General features: G+C 39.4%; 1 protein-coding gene across 2 annotated transcripts; it reads right to left on the reverse strand.

Moving 5' to 3' along the window:
- Positions 1 to 618: 618 nt before the first annotated feature.
- LOC138973346 (uncharacterized) lies at positions 619 to 12,144 on the reverse strand. Of its 2 annotated transcripts, none has more exons than XM_070346078.1 (5): positions 11,626 to 12,144; positions 7,703 to 7,849; positions 4,839 to 4,889; positions 3,513 to 3,602; positions 619 to 1,596 (listed from the first exon to the last, which is right to left on the reverse strand). In XM_070346078.1, the coding sequence occupies exons 1-5, from the start codon at positions 11,660 to 11,662 to the stop codon at positions 1,583 to 1,585; spliced, it is 339 nt and encodes a 112-aa protein (XP_070202179.1). In that variant the 5' UTR covers positions 11,663 to 12,144; the 3' UTR covers positions 619 to 1,582. The 2 variants fall into 2 exon arrangements, with proteins under 2 accessions (XP_070202179.1, XP_070202178.1); XM_070346077.1 differs by having other exon boundaries at positions 7,691 to 7,849; positions 11,626 to 12,135.
- Positions 12,145 to 21,905: the final 9,761 nt, after the last annotated feature.

A 21,905-nucleotide genomic window follows, 5' to 3' on the forward strand; every position in this document is an offset into this window, starting at 1 on the left:
TAGTGTTAGTAGCCAAACGAGCAAGCTAGATAGCAGCACATTCTTAACGTGTGATGTCTTGTATCGTGTTTTACTCCAACCATGAACAGCATTCTCAGGCAAGCAAGCGACATCGCTTGTCAGCAGTGCAGTCAAATTTGCCTATCAGTTACGTTGGGACGGCTGTGCTCTATTCATCGCTATGTAGGTCAGCCGTGAACAGGCACAAACTCAGTGGGAAATTTATATTACTGACTAGATCAGTAGAGTCACCTTCTCACAGGATAAAGATTCGTGTTCCGGGTTTCATACGCCTGTGTTTTAACCACTCTGAACAGAAATAGTCGACTCTCGAGATTTAGGCTAAATCTTGGTGAATTTGGCACAGTTTGAGGTTTTGCTCGCGACTCAAGCATAGTGCAGATATTTGATTGATTGGATTGCAACCGATTATGGAATATATAAAAACGTATTTGCATAAAGACTCTTACAAACGCATGATCACACTAGCAGATTTATCGATTTGGACACACACACACACACACACACTCACACACACACACACACACACACACACACACACACACACACACACACACACACACACTGACACACACACAAAGAGGGAGCGTGAACACAAAAATATATTTGTCTTTTAATCTTCTTTTGTCAAATTGTTTCACCAGCAGCATGCAAGCAGAATAATGTATCGATGATGTGAAAATCCTCAGGCGCTGTCAGACAGGGCTGTTTAAAAATTGTCAATCAGTATGGGTGACGAGTGAAAGAAACGAGGTAACTAAAAGGAAATTATCATTTACATAAGAAAAACACGCAACCGCAGGAATGCATATTTACATGAACTTAACAAGCTGAAACGGTTTCAGGACCTACAACAAATTTGAATATTTAACAGACGACGATAAACAAAAGTGCACGTACACAGTTGTCTTGGTTGATTGCAGTATCTGGAATAGCAGTCGATTGAAACATGCTGCAAGAAGACACACTAATGAGACACCACAGACGCGAACAGCTCATGCTAGTATACATGTAGTTTGCTTCAAACGGTGTTCACAATTGCGATGAGATAAGTTACTGTACTGTACACCCATTCAAAATCAAAGATAACACTGAAAGGAACTGTCATTCAGTCAAATGTTCAAGTCATTTTATGATTTAACGTTGTTGTGTCATACATTTACAACATGCATAATATTTAGAGTCACACTTGTTTAGAAAGTGCAATGAATGTGAATTATGATTTCAAAATGATGCACTTAGTAGATACACATGCAAAGTCACTACTAACATGAGTGGATGTTTTTTTCAAGAATATTTACAACTGACAGTGATTTCTGATACTTGAAAATGTAACAGGTGATGCCGTGTTTGTGGCTTCTATGAGTTACCCAAATCGATTTGCAATGTCTGTCCGGGAGAACGACGGGCGCTTGTTACCATAGAAAACTCAATCCTTAGGGCTGTTTATGTCTTTATATTTACATTGAAAGTCAATGCTTTCCTGTCCTGCAACTGTCTTCCTCTTTTGCCGTTCTGAACACAATGCACAGCACTTTTGGGCATCAGTTTTGTCCTCCGCTTATGGTACGCTGACTGGAGAAGGATGAAACAAAAAATATTAGGATTTAATAGGATTGTATACGAGAGAGATATATATATATATATATATATATATATATATATATATATATATAGAGAGAGAGAGAGAGAGAGTCGGAGAGAGAGAGAGTGAGAAGGAGAGAGAGAAAAAAGAGAGAGAGAAGGTGGACAGAGAGAAAGGGAGAGTCCCGAGAGAGAGAGAGAGAGAGAGAGAGAGAGAGAGAGAGAGAGAGAGAGAGAGAGAGAAAGAGGTCGGGACGCATGGAAGGCCTATTATTAGTGTTTTAGTAGCCCAACGGCCTCACCTGATAACAAAGCGACAGGAAGAACCTTTTATTTAAGGATACAGACATTGAAAAAACGTAAGTGGCAAAACCACTTCCGATTCCCACGCACTGTGCTTATGCATCTTCAGATGTTTAAAGTATGAAAACTGGATTTCTTCAAATGCTGCCGGTCCGGCAATCTGGCAAAGGGCGAGTCCTGAAAGTGACTGGCTAGCTATTTGTGATCCTCTCTGTGGCCGTGAAAATGGAGGCTGTTATAGCATAGTTATGAACATCGGCATTTCTGCTGTCGGAATACATGAGATGACATATTCGTGTACAAATAAATTCTCAACCTACAGGCAGTGAAAGATCAGGTAAGCTATCAAAAGCAATCATATCTGAGTCATGTTTCTCTCTCTAAATATCCCGTTCACTTATTTAAATGTGGCTGTACAGCGCCTATGCTCTTCTGCAGCTTTTCATTTCTCGAAAACTGTGTCCCAGTTTCGCTCGCACAATCAATATCCTGTCGGGACTACTTTTTCTGCTTGGAGGATAGCCAAGTGAATAAATGGCCTCCGTAGTTTTCCAACGGCAGTAGTGTGTGACTTGTAAGATCCGGACACCCTTTTGTTTTACGTGTGTTTTCTTTTCTGGTATATTTTGCAAATAAAACTATATTTTTTCTTTAGTGTACTCCTTCCAATGAACTATTTTGAATGCCAAAATATCGTCAAATCTGGCCTGTATTTTGCTTGTAAACGCACCATTGTGAAAACCAATTTCACAAAATCTAGTCGTAGAGATTCTAGAAACCAGGCATATATAAATATGTGACCCGCAGAAAGAGTTTCCTGTATATTAATTAGTATGTACTCTTGTTAAAAGCTTTGTTCAACATAACTTTAAAAAAGATTACCTGAACAAAATATTTTGCCAACGGAAGTCGCAAAAGTAAATACGCATGTCCGCACACATAAGGAATGTGCTTCGGCTTTCTGCAGTTGCGAATGGGGTGACACGAAGGTATGCATTTGGTCATTTTGTGTTTAACAAATACTATTATCGTGTGTGTCTTTCTACGCCAATGTTTAAACTGAAATACAACTTGCCATTTAGACGACATTACGGTTTGTCCGTTGTTACGTTTTATACGAATTCAGATGAGAGAAACAGACAAACATCCATCGGAGTTATAAACACATAGTGTTCGCTGCTCACATGAATATCAAGTTGTCTCCCTGTTATTTTACTGAATATTATGTAGGAAAAGCTATTTTCAACAAATCAGCAAGTTTTGAGAGGCACGAGGAATTGAGAAAGACAAAAGTTTAGGTCGTATTGTAAAGTCAATTGCAAGTCCTATACCATTGCCACAATAACAGCAACAAGCAAACACACAAACATTGTTGTGTGCGTGTGTGTGTGTGTGTGTGTGTGTGTGTGTGTGTGTGTGTGTGTATGTGTGTTTGTTTGTGTGTGTGTGTGTGTATGTGTGTTTGTTTGTGGGTATATGTGTGTGTGTGTGTGTGTGTGTGTGTGTGTGTGTGTTTGTTTGTGGGTATGTGTGTCTGTCTGTTTGTCTGTCTGTCTGTCTGTCTGTCTGTCTGTCTGTCTGTCTGCAAATGTGAATAGGTTTACCTTTCACGTTGCAACGTGGTGGCCTGTCTTCGTTCTTCTTTCTCCTGACTTCCTCCGGTGAAACGTACAGAATGTGTGCACCACTTGCGCCTGGAAGATTTAGCATCATGGGGGTAACGGACATTAAGAGACCAACGAAAAACATACTGGATGATTCCAGACTATTTTTTTTATTACACATTATCATCAAGAAAAGAACTGGGCATAGATAATTGCCCAATACCAAATCAGTCACTTCATTCACCAAACGGTAACTAGTTATATTAGTCAGTCAGTCAATGTCCTTGATAGTCTCTCAAAAATGATAGTAATGAAGTGGGACTGTACAAAGGTATTAACCCATACAACTAATGATGTGCTGGACACACCAGTCTTCTGTCGAAAGAGACATTGACATCTGTCCGTCAATCACGTTCAAGTTGTGGTCTGCCAGTTAAATGCTCTCCTTGAAAACAAAAGTTGTTTTCTTCCATGTGCGGCCCAAAAAAAATATAGTCTGTTCACGGTAACATAGGCCAAAAAATAGGGTCGGTAGGTCGGGATTTTTTTTCTCCAAAAAAACCATATTTTTAAGTTATTTTGCAAAAAAACGTTTTTTTAAAATTTATTTATTTATTTATTTATTTATTTTTTTTTCCAAATGCCAAAAAAAAGTCCAGGGTCGCGCGAAAAAAATAGGGTCGGTCGGGATACCGTAAACAGACTATTTTTTTGTTGTTGGCCTTACTCTGTATTCAAATCACTCTTATAGTGTTACATTTGATGCTGATAAAGACTGCCAGTAAAAGCTAGGAATCAATGCAGGCTAGGATATAGCTCAGTTGGTAGCGCGCTGGATTTGTATTCAGTTGGCCGCTGTCAGAGTGAGTTCGATCCCAGGTTCGGCGGAAATTTATTTCACAGAGTCAACTTTGTGTGCAGACTCTCTTCGGTGTCCGAACCTCCCCCCGTGTACACTACATTGGGTGTGCACGTTAAAGATCCCACGATTGACAAAAGGGTCTTTCCTGGCAAAATTGCTTAGGCACAGTTAATAATTGTCTACCTATACCCGTGTGACTTGGAATAATAGGCCGTGAAAGGTAAATATGCGCCGAAATGGCTGCAATCTACTGGCTGTATAAAATTTCATCTCAAACGGCATCACTGCAGAGCGCCTAGAACTGTACCCACGGAATATGCGCGATATAAGACTCATTGATTGATTGATTGATTAATATTAGAAAAAATATATAAGGCACTTCAATGCTTTACTTTGCATCAACAGAAACGATAATACTTTGAACGTATTGCCAGAATGTAAGGGGTAAGATTGATCAGATTTACCGGGTCGTCTTGTGTCAGCCAGATCATCAATAACAGCATAGTCTCCTTCTTCTGGAACACACGTGTACAGTCAAGTATTCAGTTCAGCGGAGTAGAGGAAGTTACATGCTCAAATTTAAAAAAAAAAGGTGTTTCCCTTATTCAAGGCAATCTTCTCAAAGTTTAATGAGAAACTAGACAAAGTAAAGTTGGTAGGTTTTGTTAGTTTCTGCGATGGCATGTCTATAGTATACATGAGTACACTGAACTTCGTAGTGTCACAAGCATGTATTTGATATTGTCCTTGGGGAATTACCTTAAGCAATTCCCTTGGTCAACTACCGACTGAGCCTATGCATATTACAAATGTAAAGGCATTATGAACCACACAAAAATAGGCAAACTGTGTTTTCTTTTACAGATTATTTTACTAAGGCTACAACATGCAAAATATTGTATCACAACTTTAGGTCATTTTGAAGGATGGATGTAGTTTCACTCTCAAATGTTAACATGTGAAAAGAACTAATTACTTTTAATCTCCATTATTATCCTGCCTGATAGGCAGATATTTCAAAGTAACAGGTATGAATGTCTTCTTTTATGATCATAAATGTGATCGGATTAATGTTAAAACCGATAAATAACAGCATCAAACAAGATAATGTAATGCTTGTCAACAAAACAAGGAAGAAGAAATTATATTGCTGATAGGCAACTGTGCTTTTTTCAGACAGTCTAATTTGGAAAAAGTCAAGGTAGAAAGGGAAAGTCTTGGAGACTTTAGTAACATTAATGTTGTTTGCATGCTTGTATGACCTCATGAGCAAATATAAATATCCGAGGAGGGCCTGATGCTCCCAAAAGGCTGTCTGTGAAGGGACACTTGTCTTTCTCCTTTGCTCTGCTAAGAGATTTTAACCAATCTCAGAAGAAAGTCTCTGCTGAGTTTCAATTGTTTCTTTCACAACTTCTGATATTTTATATACGGATCCCGAAATGTCCAGTTTTATTCAGTTGACCTTCCCTACTCTGCACGATCAGCTGACAACTGTCAGGTTCTCAAAATGAAAGGAATTGTGAATGCTAGGTTTAAACTAATGAACTAATTCACAGTCATGACTGTATGTTTAAATATATGAAATAGTTAATGAGCCTGTGGTTCAAAATGGAAAAACCTTTGCAGTTTCATAAGAAGACTTACAATTATTACATTATCAACCATTGTGCTTGTGCTCGATGGCTAGATATTTAACAACAAGCAACAGGAAGGGAAGATTTGTTTCGCATCCGGTCAAAACCAAATGCACTTTGTCTATGTATTGAATAACAGCTCAGTGTGACAGAAAACTTGGCCTTAGTTGAACTATGACTCATTGTCCGTTGGAATGTTGGAATTGTGTTCTGAAACAATTAACAATATGTTTTGTTGGCTTACGTCCGACATACGTTGAAAAGAACGGAGTTAAACCTCACTCCTTCTACTTTTTTTGGTTCGTTTTTTTGTATGTTGTTATTGTTTTGTAATGTTCAATTTATTTATTTGTCTTAATGTTGATACAAATCAAGGGAGTGCCCCTCTAATAATTTCAAAAACATACTTTTATTTATTATGTTAACGTTATTATTTTGCACATTCCCAAACACATCTATATATATATTTTTTTTTTTTTTAAATCCATTATAATCTTGTTACGTGTTTATTGCGACAATCCGTTTACATATTTGGCAAAAGTGTGAAACTTTGACTGCAAGCTACATTGTTTTTCATGCGCGATAGCTCTGCAAAAGCCATTGTACTTTTTCTCCCAAAAGACTTTAGTTAGTATGTTACTTAATGTTGCATTAATAGAAATGATCTGTATAGTTCGTAAGGCAAGTTCATTTGTATCATGTCAGAAGTTCATTAATTAGAAGTGATCAACGACCATTACCTGCAGTCAACGCGCAGTAATGCAAGCGCGCTTTGGGCACTTCCAAAAACTGATGTTGCTAAAAATACAAAAGGTAATTCTAGCAAATCGTTCATTGAGAGTACTCGATAATTATGCAACCTTTTGATCAATTCGATCTTCCAAACACCACTCAAAAGCTTTGAAATGAAAAATATAGAATAAAATGCAAGAATTAGGAGTTCAGAAAAGAAGAAAAAGTTGAAAGATTTGAAAACGTTTTTTGAACAAAATTGCTTGTGTGGAGATTTAACCCGACTTAATGCATTGGCGGTCATGCGCTCTAGCAGCTGTGCTAATGGGGCACACTGTCACTTTGGCAAAAAGATACATTTTGACTTCGAGAGTTAGTCGTGAGTTCCCGAACATGGGAATCGGTTATCGACTCCTGGTTTCCGAGTCGCTCCTGTTCATTTTGTATACATTTGGAAAACAATATCAAGTACCATTAACATCAAGTTTGACTTACATTATTTTGGCACTCCAGCAAGGGCGCTGACGTCATTTTACGAAAGGATTTCCCTACCCAGAATGTTAGAGGAGATTAGAGATTGTGAAGATATCATTTTTTCCGATGGGCATTAATTTTTGTTATAAAGGGAGGCAAGCAGTTAAAAACGGGCGTCGACAGAGACAATCAAGGGAGATACTAACTTGTAAGATTATATACCTGTGATCATGCACAGTCGAAAAATAAATGATATACATTATGCAAAAGTGAATCAGATAATAATGATTAAAGGAACCGTCGCGATATAACCTTGAACGGTTGAAAACGACGTTAAACATCAAATAAAGAAAGAAAAGATTAAAGGAAAATTTTGATTTTATAGTTATTTCTTTCTTTATTTGGTGTTTAACGTCGTTTTCAACCGTTCAAGGTGATATCGCGACGGATTTTATAGTTCATATAATATGTACCGTCTTCAGTACTTTGGTTTTGTGTGTCAACGCTCTGATCCCTGTTGTAGTTCCTCGTCGTTGCATCACCGCTCGTGGCTTGTACTCCTTGGTAGATATCATTGGTAATCATCAGACTGACATTGGAACCTCGGTAGAGAGAGACTCCAGGTCCGATCCCTGTCAGAGTACATTTAAAATAAGCAACAAAACTGATTTTGACTAATTTAATAGATGTAAGTTGGTGCAAAATGTACTGGCGTCTAACCACTTTATTTGTGTGTTCTTGCAAATTTTGCGGTTCAAGAAGGTTATATAATATATATATATATATATATATATATATCCCATGACCTCCCTTCTTTGTCTCTGTTACTTCAGTATGGGTATATATGTTGTATTTTTATAGCTCAATAAATACATCATGGACTCAAAAAAATATATGATAGTGCAGATTCCGATTTGGGCGAAGAACTACTTTGCTCCCGACCTTTGACCTCGCGCCGAACAATGTGACACATTTGTATGAAGTTCCAAAATCGTATTGCACGGCTCAGAAAACCATATCAGTTGCACGCAAAAATGAATCTCAGAACTGATCTGATGTATGAGATGCAATAAGCAAACGTTTCTTTCATTATGAAAGCAATGCAGGTGGGAAAAAACGAACATTCAACTTACAAGATAACCAGATGCTAGCGAACCAAAACAAAAACACGAGTACCCTCCCCTTGCTTCGTTAGCAGACGACTTTTGAGAATCTGTCAGACCGTCCTTACCTGGCACGGTTGGGCTTCGCTATCATCAGCTGTTTCACGTGTTTTGCGAGCAAGTCTACTCTTTTGCCTGGCTCTGCAGTAAGTCCACATTGGCGATGAAGGTATCTAAGAACTTAACATGTGTGTATTTTTCCGTAATCCAGTCATATTCTTTCAAAATGCAATCAAGCGGCGGTGACAGACTTGGGTCCTGTTTTCATCGCATCAATACCAGTTTAGGTTCATGCAAACACACTCGCAAAACAGTTTATCATGTAGATACATTTCAAATAGGGAGCAAATGGTTAAATCTACATATGTGTTCCCTAAAATTTGCTTCTCTGTCAATAAGACTAATTGTATAATAATGCGTTCGAAAAAAACAACGTGGAATCGATTCTGAATCGAGTCGAGTAAGCCAAATGGGGGCCAAACCGGTTTCCCCGTTCCGCCGACCTGAAACGCAAAAGAATTGTGCGCTTCAACTAAATGGATTTCTATACGACTTCATTACTTTCTTGCAACTTATGAACCTTTACTTAACGCTTTTAAACGGTCTGAAAGTAGTGTTACCGCGTACTTATAGATGCACTCATTCGTTTTATTTTTTCAGCGACGGTCACTTAGTTTAAGGTTGCAAAAAGGCCATGTCTCGCTGAAAACACTGTTTCACACTCCACAGATCGCAAAAGTGCCGCTAGTAGTCTACACTTTGTGTTTGATGGTAGAATGGGATATACAGATTACAACACTCGTGGTTTTTTATATGGCTTGTATTTCAGTCAAGACCCAGCGGGAATATCAATCGAGAGCCACTCGCCAAAGGCTCGTGTCTCCCGATGATATTCATCCGCTGGGTCTTGACTGAAATACAAGCCATATAAAAAACCACTCGTGTTGTAACCTATACATATATATATATATATAGAGAGAGAGAGAGAGAGAGAGAGAGAGAGAGAGAGAGAGAAAGAGAGAGAGACAGAGAGAGAGAGAGAGAGAGAGTGTGTGGGTTTGCAAACAAATGTATATATATAGTTATACATACAGGTTAGTTAGTTCGTTTGCGCACCCTCACGTTGTTGAAAGTAACTGATTGAGATCCTCCCCTCCCCCTCTCTCTCTCTCTCTCTCTCTCTCTCTCTCTCTCTCTCTCTCTCTCTCTCTCTCTCTCTCTCTCTCTCTCTCTCTCTCTCTCTCTCTCTCTCTCTCTCTCTCTCTCTCTCTCCTTCTCCCGTCGTATCTGCTCACTCAATCACTTCACAGACCGTTAAACTTTACAGTTCCCGTCTTTTTGGCCAGCAGATACATAGAATCTCTCTCTCTCTCTCTCTCTCTCTCTCTCTCTCTCTCTCTCTCTCTCTCTCTCTCTCTCTCTCTCTCTCTGTCTCTCTCTGTCTCTCTGTCTCTCATTACGATGATGATGATTTTTATTATGATTAATATTACTATGATTATTTTTCATGAAGCATGAATGTTGAAACTTTGTACACCCCGAATTGAAATGGGCCCAAGGCCTAATCAATAAACAATCCAGACTCCAGACTCCAGACTCTCCCTCTCTCTCTCTCTCTCTCTCTCTCTCTCTCTCTCTCTTTCTGTCTCTGTCTCTCTCTCTCTCTCTCTCTCTCTCTCTCTCTCTCTCTCGGGGGGTCAAGGTCGACCACGAATGGCGCAGGAGGGAAAAATTTTCACAGTGCAGACAAGATGGATATTTTTCAAGTTCAAAGTGGCTATATCAAAGTTTGAGTCTCCAGAACTATACAAGTGAAAGTCTAAAGTGATTGTGTGCAGAAATCTACTGAAAATGATCGAGGTAGGACTTTGGAGGGCCAGTATTGGTCGAAATACCAGCAGAATTTCTAAAAGCAGCTGAGGATATTGTTGCCCCTTTTCTCACTAAGTTCTTTAACCGTGTTTATGACACTGGTGTGTTTCCTAAACAATGGAGTCAGTCCGTGATAGTTCCTTTACTGAAAAAGGGTGATGTAAATAATCCTGGAAATTATAGGGGCATTTCCCTCCTGAGTACTATTAGTAAAGTTTTTACTTCCATCCTAAATAGGCGTCTGTATAAATGGGCAGAGAGTGAACACAAGATATGTGAAGAACAAGCTGGTTTTCGAAAAAACTATTCAACTATTGATCATCTTTTTACACTTGTGACTATGGAAAAATACCTAACAGATATCACACTTACTAAATTTAGAATTATTTTTGTCAAACTACGCCTAGGTATTATTGACCTGAATGGAAACAAACGCTATAGTGCTGTACCAAACACGTGCCCGTTTTGTCCTGCTGTGGAAAACGAAATACATTTTCTGCTACATTGCCCAAAATACCAGGATCTACGTGTAAAATATATTTTGAAATATTTCACTGACAATGTACATGTACCACCCTTGATTTTTCTGCTACAAAATGAGAGTATATACATTAATAGAGCTGTAGCCATGTATTGTTATTATGCCATGAAAACACGTGATGAAGAAATTTCAAACAGGCAATTGTTGCTATGACTGATACTTTGAGACAAAATTTGTAAATTTTCGTGCCACGATATATATTTCTCTTGTTTCTGTACAACCATGAAATTTTGTTGTGGATTTTTATTCCTATTTTTTCCTGTGTCTTTTGTAAACCCCCATGCGTATATGCCGGTGGCCTCGCATTAAATTTCCTGAGTTCCTGAGTTCCTGAGTTCTCTCTCTGTCTCTCTCTCTCTCTCTGTCTCTGTCTCTCTCTCCCTCTCTCTCTCTCTCTCTCTGTCTCTCTCTGTCTCTCTCTCTCTCTCTCTCTACCGCACAAACTGTATGAATTGTGAATTATTCTTATCAATCATGTGTTTTGCACATGTACATATTCTCGGAATCTGTGTCAGCTTCAGTGTTTCTCCGTCTTGTGCATGCACTGACACACAAGCGCCAACGCGCACACATGAACGTACAGGCGCTCTTGCTATTATCATGTAGTGTTTTGCGGTTATTGTTATTTTGTGTTGTTGTTTTTGCTGTTGCTCTTGTTATTGTTCTTGTTGTTTTTGTTATGTTTCTTACCTGATCATTTGTTTTTTAGTAACCTAAGATATAGTAAAGATTTACGAGGACACACGAGGAAGAAAAGAGGAAAAGAAGAAAAAGAATAACTGGGACACAAACTTGCAATAAAAAAAGTTGATAAAAGTGTTGGTTGTTTTACCTTGTCTGCCATTCTGGTTGGGCTGTTGTCTCAACATGCTGTCAGGCGTTCAGAAAAGATAAAGATTGAGCTCTTCATTGCCGCGTTGAAAGGTGTATACATATACATGTATATATATATATATACAGGTTCGGCGGAAATTTATTCCAGAGTCAACTTTGTGTGCAGACTCTCTTCGGTGTCCGAACTCCCCCCCTCCCCGTGTACACTACATTGGGTGTGCACGTTAAAGATCCCACGATTGACAAAAGGGTCTTTCCTGGCAAAATTGCTTTGGCACAGTTAATAATTGTGACTTGGAATAATAGGCCGTGAAAGGTAAATATGCGCCGAAATGGCTGCAATTGCTGGCCGTATAAAATTTCATCTCACACGGCATCACTGCTGAGCGCCTAGAACTGTACCCACGGAATATGCGCGATATAAGCCTCATTGATTGATTGATTGATATATATATGATTTGTTCCAATATTCAAGAAACATCTTTTTAAAATCCAAATTTTCGGCCCGCAGACCTTCTTCAAAGGTACACAGACCACACGTCTAGAGTTACACAGCAATGGAGCATCCGATATATATATATATATATATACAACACAATAAAAAGTCCAAAACCCCTACCTTAAAATCCAAATTTTCGGCCCGCATGCCTTCTTCAAAGGTACACAGACCAAGCGTAACGGATAGTATATATATATATGTGTCTGATATATATATATATATATATATATATATAATTCAATATAATTAAATTCAAGAAACTCTTTTTCCTCTGCACCACTCCACACAATGAAAGCTGGACAACTTTTTAAAGCTTAAAAAAGCTTATTTATACAACACAATAAAAAATCCAAAACCAAGCCAGAATGTCGCATCTTTTTAAAAAATGCAAATTTTCGGCCCGCAGGCTTTCTTCAAAGGTACACAGACCAAGCGTCTATAGTTATAATAATAATGCAAAAATATTATAATAATAATCTCATTGAGAAAATTGGAATACTGAGAGATTGTATTGCACTTCAGAAAGTTTAGCTAATGCCTTCAATGATTTGTTTCAATTTGTATTTTTATTGTTGAGGTCAATGTTAGACTCACGAAGACAAAGTGAGCGATAAAACTCAATTAATGTAACTCACTTAGTTTAAATGACCAAGAACAAAAATCTAGCTTACCGTGGCAGAGAAAGTACTAGAGAAAGAACAACACCATAACCATAAACAACAGCACATATATATATTATATATATCATGAACAAGGGTATTCAACAGCATCTGTACGCACACATACTAACACACACACACACACACACACACACACACACACACACTCACAAAGGCACACACAAACACGCACACGCACACATAAACTTTCAGTTTGCCTTGCTGTCTGTCTGTTGGTCTGTCTGTGTGATTGTCTGTGTCTGATTCTATCTCTCTCTATCTCACTCTCACTCTCTCTATCTCTCTCTCACTCAGGCAGGCAATCACGTTAAAATACGTTAACATTGAAGTTGTTTGGGTGTATTTTAATGAAATGAGAAAAGCTGAAATTCATCAGGTCAATACTCTTCTACTCTGTTGAGCAATATTGTTCATTATTATGTGTATTTGTAGCCTTGAATTATAACGAATTTGCGCTTTTTTTTCTGTTTTGTTTAGATGTAAACGAAATAAAGTATAAAGCGGAAAGATGATTCATGATGATTACCTTTGAAGTGCTTGCCAATTTGACACAACAATGTCAGTAATACCACGACGATGATAACAATAACCAGAAAGACACACACAGCAAGCAGTAGATTTGTTTTGACACCTGAAAAACAAATGTTATTGTTAAATTGCTGTAAGCAAATTTTCAACACTATACAGCCTATATTGAATGTCATCAACGATCGCATTCTTTTTTTTCTTCTTTTTTTTTCTTCTTTTTTTTCCGTCTTTACACCTGTCCTTTGTCCCGTTGACGTGGTCTCACACCGCCCGGTCCCTGCATTCACTGCTCCATCTACATCTGAATTTCGTTCCACTGCCAGACTTGTTGATTTTACAGACGCTCCAGCGGGTGATGTCGGGTCGCTGCGGTGGGCTACCTTCGGAGTCACTTCGACGGTGTTCAGTAGTGGGTGTGGCCCGAGCTAACGGACGCAGCCCAGTACCTACTATGCCCCCGACTAACGATTGTTTTTGTCGCAGAGCCACACTGAGTGAGCGTCCCCTACAGAGAGCAGACCGCCCCCACATCTCTTCGTCGACCCCCTATCTTTCTTTCTTTATTTGGTGTTTAGCGTCGTTTTCAACCACGAAGGTTATATCGCGACGGGATCGACCCCCAAGAACGTCACACGTTGAAGACTGACAGTAGAACTATTATTCAGGGAAGGATCGAACAGGAACACTGAGACCAAGGTCACCATGAGAGCTCCGGGCATGAAGGGCCACAAGTGCAAGGACAATTTATAATTTGGGATGATTAATGAGATGAGGATGATTATAATGATGATGCTTTCGATTTCCAATTTGGTTTGAGACTACGTGACAGGGCAGCACTCTACGCTTACTGTCATGATATATCCTGGTGTCAACCAGGCCCGAGAACTGCCGCACCTGAGCACCCTCAAAGTCGCATTCGTTAAGTGAATGACACTCGGCTGTGTGATCCCAGCCTTCCCATAGAAACCATAGCACTTTCACTCAGGGTAGGAGCCAGCCGTAGCCCGAAAAACCCACATGACCTGATGGGACCCACGACCTCCCGGCCCGCAGCCCGATGCACTATCCACTGCGTTACTGGGACCGGTAACGATCGTATTCTTAACTCTGGTTATTAGTTTGAAACATATCATATGTATTACAATGGAGGGAATCGTAACATGAAGACGATTGTACATATGACATGAAGAGATAAAAAACAGAAAACAAGCTTTTTAAATTACAAACGCCATTACGCATGTGTTGTTAAAACAAAGGCCAACGATACATGGGATAGACTCAAAGAGCTGTATTCTGTGTGTGTGTGTGTGTGTGTGTGTGTGTGTGTGTGTGTGTGTGTGTGTGTGTGTGTGTGTGTGTGTGTGTGTGTGTGTGTGTGTGTATCTGTCTGTGTGTGTGTGTGTGTGTGTGTTTTACCTTGGTTTTCAACAGTGTTGTTAGATGATTCTGTGAATGTCGTAGCAGAACCATTGTCAGTTGATTCAGGTGTTTCAGCAGGACAACACGTCGATTCCTCTGCAGATTTTTAAGGGCAACACCATTTATATGGAAAAAAAAGGTTTCAACACTCAGGCAGGAAATATTCAAAATAGTAATCTTTTCATTTGTGTCTGTAACTCACACACAATCAAATAGCACTCCCCCGAGGAAGGCCTGGCGCCAGACTTTGCTGACATGGAATGAAAACAAAAACAAAACAAATTCATTCTATGTGGAAATTCTTACTTTTACGGAGAATTTGTCATATTTCAATAATTATTAATATTATAATAATATATATATTTATATATTCTTTGTTTTAGAATGACTCCACACAAACCGTTTATATCACCAGAGAGGTATGACCGGTTACTGATCTTAATTCCGACATCTTTGAGTAAAATACCTGATTCATTTCTCCTATATGTTTGTTTGCTTATTTGCTTGTCTCTCTCTCTCTCTCTCTCTCTCTCTCTCTCTCTCTCTCTCTCTCTCTCTCTGTCTCTATATCTGTCTTTCTGTCTCTCTCTCTCTCTCTCTCTCTCTCTCTCTCTCTCTCTCTCTCTCTCTCTCTCTCTCTCTCTCTCTCTCTCTCTCTCTCTCTCTCTCTCTCTCACTTATTTTCTCTGTTTAGCTCTTGCTTATGCTGCCATCTAAAGCGTACTGGCAATATTAAGACTTTCGCATGCCTGTGCTTACCTTCAAAGATGATTTGTATGCTTCTTTTTTCAAACAATTGAGAAGAAGGCATATGTGATGACCATGTGTACTTGCCACTCGCAGATACATCCGCATTTTGTGCAAATGTATAATACTGAAAGGTGCTATTGGGGCACTGGCACATACTTTTATTACTTGATGTACATATTCTCCCTTTAACAATAAATGAGCACCGTCCTCGGAACTTTTCATCTTCCTTTTCGATTTGAACATCGACATATTCCGCATTAGATGAAACGTTGCAGTTTTTTTCAAACGTGAAGAAAACCATTGTGTTCCCACGGGCGATGATCGTGTTATTTGTCAAAGTCGGAAATGTCAATGTCAGTGGCGCACCTGTGCCTGAAAAGGTAGCGACATTTGGCGTTATATTTCATTAAAGACTTATATATATATATATATGCTTAGCATACAAAATGCTATGTTCAAGAAAACAAAAAGCATTTGTTTAATATACCAGTATTTTTAGTGAGCAATGCGTAAGGAACGGATTTTGTCGTTTTTAATCGTGACGAGCTGGGTGACAAAAAAAACAAACTGGAGAAAATCGTGTTTCAGATTGATATATAAACCAAGCTGTAAATGGTTTGGAGACTCAAGTGAAATGTTGATTGTCAATGACAAAGCAAATCAGACTGTTTAATAGTGGAAAATAGCGGGTTTGAAATCGTGTTTCAGAGAACAACGATTTTATATATTCAATCTCAAATATCCAATCAAAGTTAATAACTACCGCGACCACTCATGGCCAATTGGCAACTGAACTCTATATATCATGCATTGTGCACAAAAAGGAATCTCAAGGCACTTGAGAGAAACAGTACTTTAAAAAACATTTACTAAACTTGCAAATAAGATTAGCCACTGAGCTGGCACCAAAAAAAGGCAGCTCCGTGCAGATTCTGTTTGACGTCAAGTACAACAAGTATGATGTGACTGCTTGAAGTTCTTGAAGACAAGTGCCTGAAGTTTGCAGTGTATTACACTTTTGCCTCAACGAATTCAGGCCAATTCAAAATGCAATAAAAATGCGTCATGTTTAAAGAGACTAGAGGCCATACGTTCCTGTTCGAATACCTGTCTCTCAGAAACACAACCGAGTTCATTTTTTTCGCGAATATCTAAAACTAACTTTTCAAGACTGAATACGCCTCTGACTAGAAATGTGTGGAACAAGAGTGTTCTTAGTGTCTTAGAAGATTAACAGGCATAACCTCAAAAAGATGATCCAGTGCCTTATTCTTTAACATAGTTTTAAGCGATTCATGGACAATCACATGCACAGTGTGACCCTAGTGACACACACACACACACACACACACACACAAACACACACACACACACACATACACACACACACACATACACACGTACACACACAAACACACACACACAAACACACGCACATACGTACACACACACACACACATACACACACAAACACACACACACACACACACACACACACACACACACACACACATCAATGAATGCTCACAGTTTTCCTCGCTGTTGATAGTTGTAGACCTGAACAAAATCAGTGCAACGATTAGACTGCCAGTTACAATCAACATCTTGACTGCTTCACCCGATCGGCAACGATTAAGAGTGATGCAGTAAAGTTATAACTCAGAAGAACTTACGTATCCAATACCAGGAAGATATTACTGAATAATGTAACCAGACATAGAGCCAGCTGACTACATTAGCAATATGATACAACACAGTTAAGACTGTGATTGTTATGTATTTTAGCAGTGTTGGCGCTGTCTTGCTGGAGCAACAAAAAACAAAAAAACAATTAATAGTAAAATGCGTAAAATATCAGTATGTATGTCCTATTGTATGGTACAATTGCAACGGGTAGAAGAAAAGAATAGGGAAACATTGTTAAAAGTTGTTTAAGAAAAAGCTTCCTGATATTAACCTACACTTTAGTCAACATGTCTGGCGAGCGCTCGAGCTTTCAACGAGACATCAGTTTTCTTTACTTCCACGCTGCTCAGTTCATTTGTCTCCCTTCTGATTTGGGGTTAGGCATTAAAGTGTCATTTTGTGCGTCAATTTAAGTTCTCGTCGAACTAATACAAATGAATATGATTCATATTTGAATTCATTTGACTCGCATATTGAGTTTTGTAGTGTTATTTTGAAGTACAGTGGGGTTTGTTTTGGTTTGTTTGTACAGTTATTCATGATGGCCTTTTCACTAACCACGTTACATGTATTAGTATATATGCAAAGTGAGTTTTTTTTATTCAATGCACTCTACTTTCAAAAAATGTTTGTAACAAGCAGTGCTCTCTCACACATGCCTGATGTTCGTTTATCGTATCAACAAATCATGTCCCAAATAGGACAGATTTAGACAATTAAGATAGATAGTAACCCAGCCAGCAAAATTATACGCAGCGAATGCGTCTCGCAGTCGCCAAATTATGCGCACCAACTGCGAGAGACGCACTCGATACGCGCGCGATTTTGCAAATCGAAATCAGTGCGTGACGAATTCGTTTTTCCTCAGATAACGAAGACCATACGCGCCCCCAGTGCACACTTATGCAACATCAAGACTAAGTATGCGCTAAATCATGCAGACGTCACGATGGCGTTACGCACCCACGCACGTGACACAACTACTGTACGCACTCTCCACGCAGATGTTACAATTGCTTTACGCACTCTCCACGCAGATGTCACGATTGTATGACATGACTACTTTACGCACTCTCACGCAGTTGACACAACTACTTTACGCAATCTCACGCAGTCGACACCTCCACTTTACGAAATTTCACGCAGGCCACAACATTGCTTTACACACTCTCACGCAGACGACACGATCACTTTTACGCACATCACACAATAATTGTAATGCATTCGAAGAGCACAGTCTCTTACTTAAACAAACAAACTAATTTGCAGTTTACAACATTTTATTAATGAAAACTAATAGGTCAAGTGTTCATTTGATCAAAAATAATATTAACCCAAACGAACTTTCCAAAAATTAAAAAATATATTGTATAAAAATGAAGGACATTTGACCCTGACATATGGCTGTGAACCTTAGGCACATATTTAAGCATGAACAAGTAACTCGGTCAACCTGGAAAATACCCAATACACAAAATTAAAGCTTCAGTTTTCAACATTATCAAATGGGCTTCAAGATGACCAGAAGAAAGGATAACTAGAACAAAACTGACAAAAAGCAGCCCAGCACATGCAGTGCAGACTGAATTGCACCCGTAGAAGGCCAATCTGAAAAAAAGCTTTTGCTCATGTGGAATAAATATCAGAAACATAACCCCTGCTGGACTTAAACAAAAATGTTTGATGTGAAGCAGATAAACCTTTAACATCAATTTGGATTTTTGTCCCGAATGTTGTTTTTTTATCTTCTGTTGCTCATTTTGGGGGTTTTACCACTAATTTTTGTTGCAGCATAAGCTTAATGTTTTGTTTAAACCATCAAATAGCACAACTGATAATTGTACACATGGGACATTATGGGACGCTCAAGTCGCGTGTGTGTGTGTGTGTTTCTCTTTCCTCTCTCTGTCTCTCTCTGTCTCTGTCTCTGTCTCTCTCTCTGTCTCTCTCTGTCTCTCTCTCTGTCTCTCTCTCTGTCTCTCTCTCTCTGTCTCTCTCTGTCTCTGTCTCTCTCTGTCTCTCTCTGTCTGTCTCTGTCTGTCTCTGTCTCTGTCTCTCTCCAAAACGGCTGCTAAGCCACTTACACGCATGCACGCTCACCGGCACACGCACCCACTGGCACGCACATAATCATGCACACACAGGAACACACTCGCACACATGCGCAAAAGCACAAACACAAACACACTAACACATGCACACACGCAGGCGCGCGCGCACAACAAACAAGCACACGTTGCTATGCAATACAACAGTTGAAACCAAAGAAGATCGGTTCTCAGAAGGGAACAAACTCCTCGCTGTCGTGAATGTAACGGTGCGTGGTTTACCGATGTGGAGCATGCACAGGCCAACGACTGGACATCTCTGCCGCTCGCATACACAGTACAAATGACAGAGTTGACGAATTTGTCTATCGTGTTCATACCTCCAGCAAATTTCTGCCAATGCTCAGATTTGCCTAAAACTTTCGCAAATACTGATATAACCATTATAGGCCCTGCATGCACAGTCACGAATTTACAGATTTTAAAATACGGGACTAGGGTTTTTATCAGGTCGATATTTGGGGGTACTCTGACTTCAGCGGCGGTCACGTGATACCTAATACAGAAATCTTTAATCCGAAAAGTTTGTAAGGTAGCCAAGTAAAGAGCCTTTAATGGCATATAAAGTTTGAATAAAATGACACGTGAATGAATGTTTTAGTTCGGGTACGAAAATGGGTGCAATAATTTTTTTTACTCAGTTTAGTACATTTATTTTCTTTGTGATGTGTTTTTTATTTCTCTTTCAAAAAAATAGTTGTTTTTCAACTTTATCACTGCACACACTGACACAGCCTCTGCCCACTCTGGTCTATGCATGCCTCGGGAACAAGAGTAATTTCTCTCTTTTCCGAGACTCAGACACAGAATATTCTACTATGACCGTATGTGGAACTGAACGTTGAACATCTGTGGAAAAATAAAAAGATACAAATAAAAAACAAAAACAGATATATGAAGAGCCAATTACTACTAAAGTTCCTGACAACTGCTGCCACAATGACTCGACCAGATCAGGAACCAACCAAAGTTCACCAAGAAACAGACAATGAGACATAAAATGATAAACGAAACTTCAGTTTTTATGGTGCCGTATACATTTATGCGACCCGCGAATCGGAATTCAGATGACATTTTCACTCTTCCACAACTCCTTAAAAACAAACCACTGCATCAATCAACTTTATGTTTTTGGAAACGTTAGTTCATTAATTCATCTTTCAGACAAAAACAACACAGACACACACACACATATATATACACACACGCACACACACACACACACACACACCGCGGCACACACACACACACACACACACACACACACACACACACACACACACACACACACACACACACACAAGGAATCTGCTTTAGTTTTATTTTTGGTATACAGGCAGTGAGGTCACTTTCAACTAACTGACGATAAATAAACGCATTGCCGCCATGTCCCTACACGGTACGGTAGAAAGTCCGTGTAAATGGACGCTTAAGCTTAAGTCCATGAATTGTATACAAAAATAATAAATAATAAAATAGCAAAACAAGCGACCACAGACTCTACATAAATAAATTCAGACCATACAGAATGCGGAGCATCATTTATTGAATACCTACAGACATGGCAGCGTTCGGGAAAACCCGGTATAAGTCGCAAACACAATGGTGTACATTGATTTCAGATGATGCATGCTCAGTTCACGAAGTGTCTAGGGTGTAAGTCTGATGGTTTGACGTCTATGCTCATTCTTGACGGTTTTGAATCGGGAGAGTGTGGCTACTATAAGGTGTTTGATGGGTTGTTGACAGACCAGCTTTTTTGCGTGGCTCTGTGGTTGGTTAAGGTGCGCCTCAGTGTTGGCCCAGATCCTCCGACTTCAGCCCTTAGGTTTCTTTCAGGGTTACCCCGCCCTTAGTTCCTGGCTCAAAAACCTAACCCTGGGAACACATGGGGGATTTCTTACCGGGGGTCCCACCCCGGGGCTAGAGCTTTTAATGCGGCTCTTACTCGCATGGTGTAACCGTCTTCGGACACGTAGGGCATTTATAGGGTAGTCAGTGCCATCTGCCAACCCACCCCGTCCTGGTAGAGACACCGCTAGTTGGTCCGGGACTGCTTATTCTATATTCGCAGCTGGCCCCCATATCTGGGGGCCGTTCCCCTATCCGCCAGCTGGGGACCCGCCGGGTTGAGGATAGTCGCCCCCCCCTACTGAATTGGAAGTAGTCTGTTCCCGGATAAACAAATCCAAAAACAAAGAGATGCCAACGAACCAAAATTCAGAATCAAAAACATTTCTGAAAAAAAAAGATTTTCAATAAGTATAAAACTAAAGTCGATGAAGTTTTTTGACTTCAAAGGATACAATTTATATGCAGATTATTTTATTTTCCAAACTTATGAAAGAGAACAGAATGATTTTGAGTTCTACATTGTATTTACGTGCACATGGTTAATTGTTGTAAATCACAGATCTTGAGGCCCGGGCTTGACTCTATTTCATTCCGAGTCAGAAGTTCGTAACACAAATGTAAAGAGTAGAATACATATGTTACATGTAGTTGTATGCATCCTTTCATATGAAGAACGGAACCTTCAAAACTAATTTTGCATAAAACAATTCCAATTACCGGGTTTTCTTGTGCGCTGTTAACACATTGTTTTCCA

This window comes from Littorina saxatilis, linkage group LG8 (genome assembly GCF_037325665.1).
Source record: "Littorina saxatilis isolate snail1 linkage group LG8, US_GU_Lsax_2.0, whole genome shotgun sequence".
Classification (NCBI taxonomy): Eukaryota; Metazoa; Mollusca; class Gastropoda; order Littorinimorpha; family Littorinidae; genus Littorina; species Littorina saxatilis.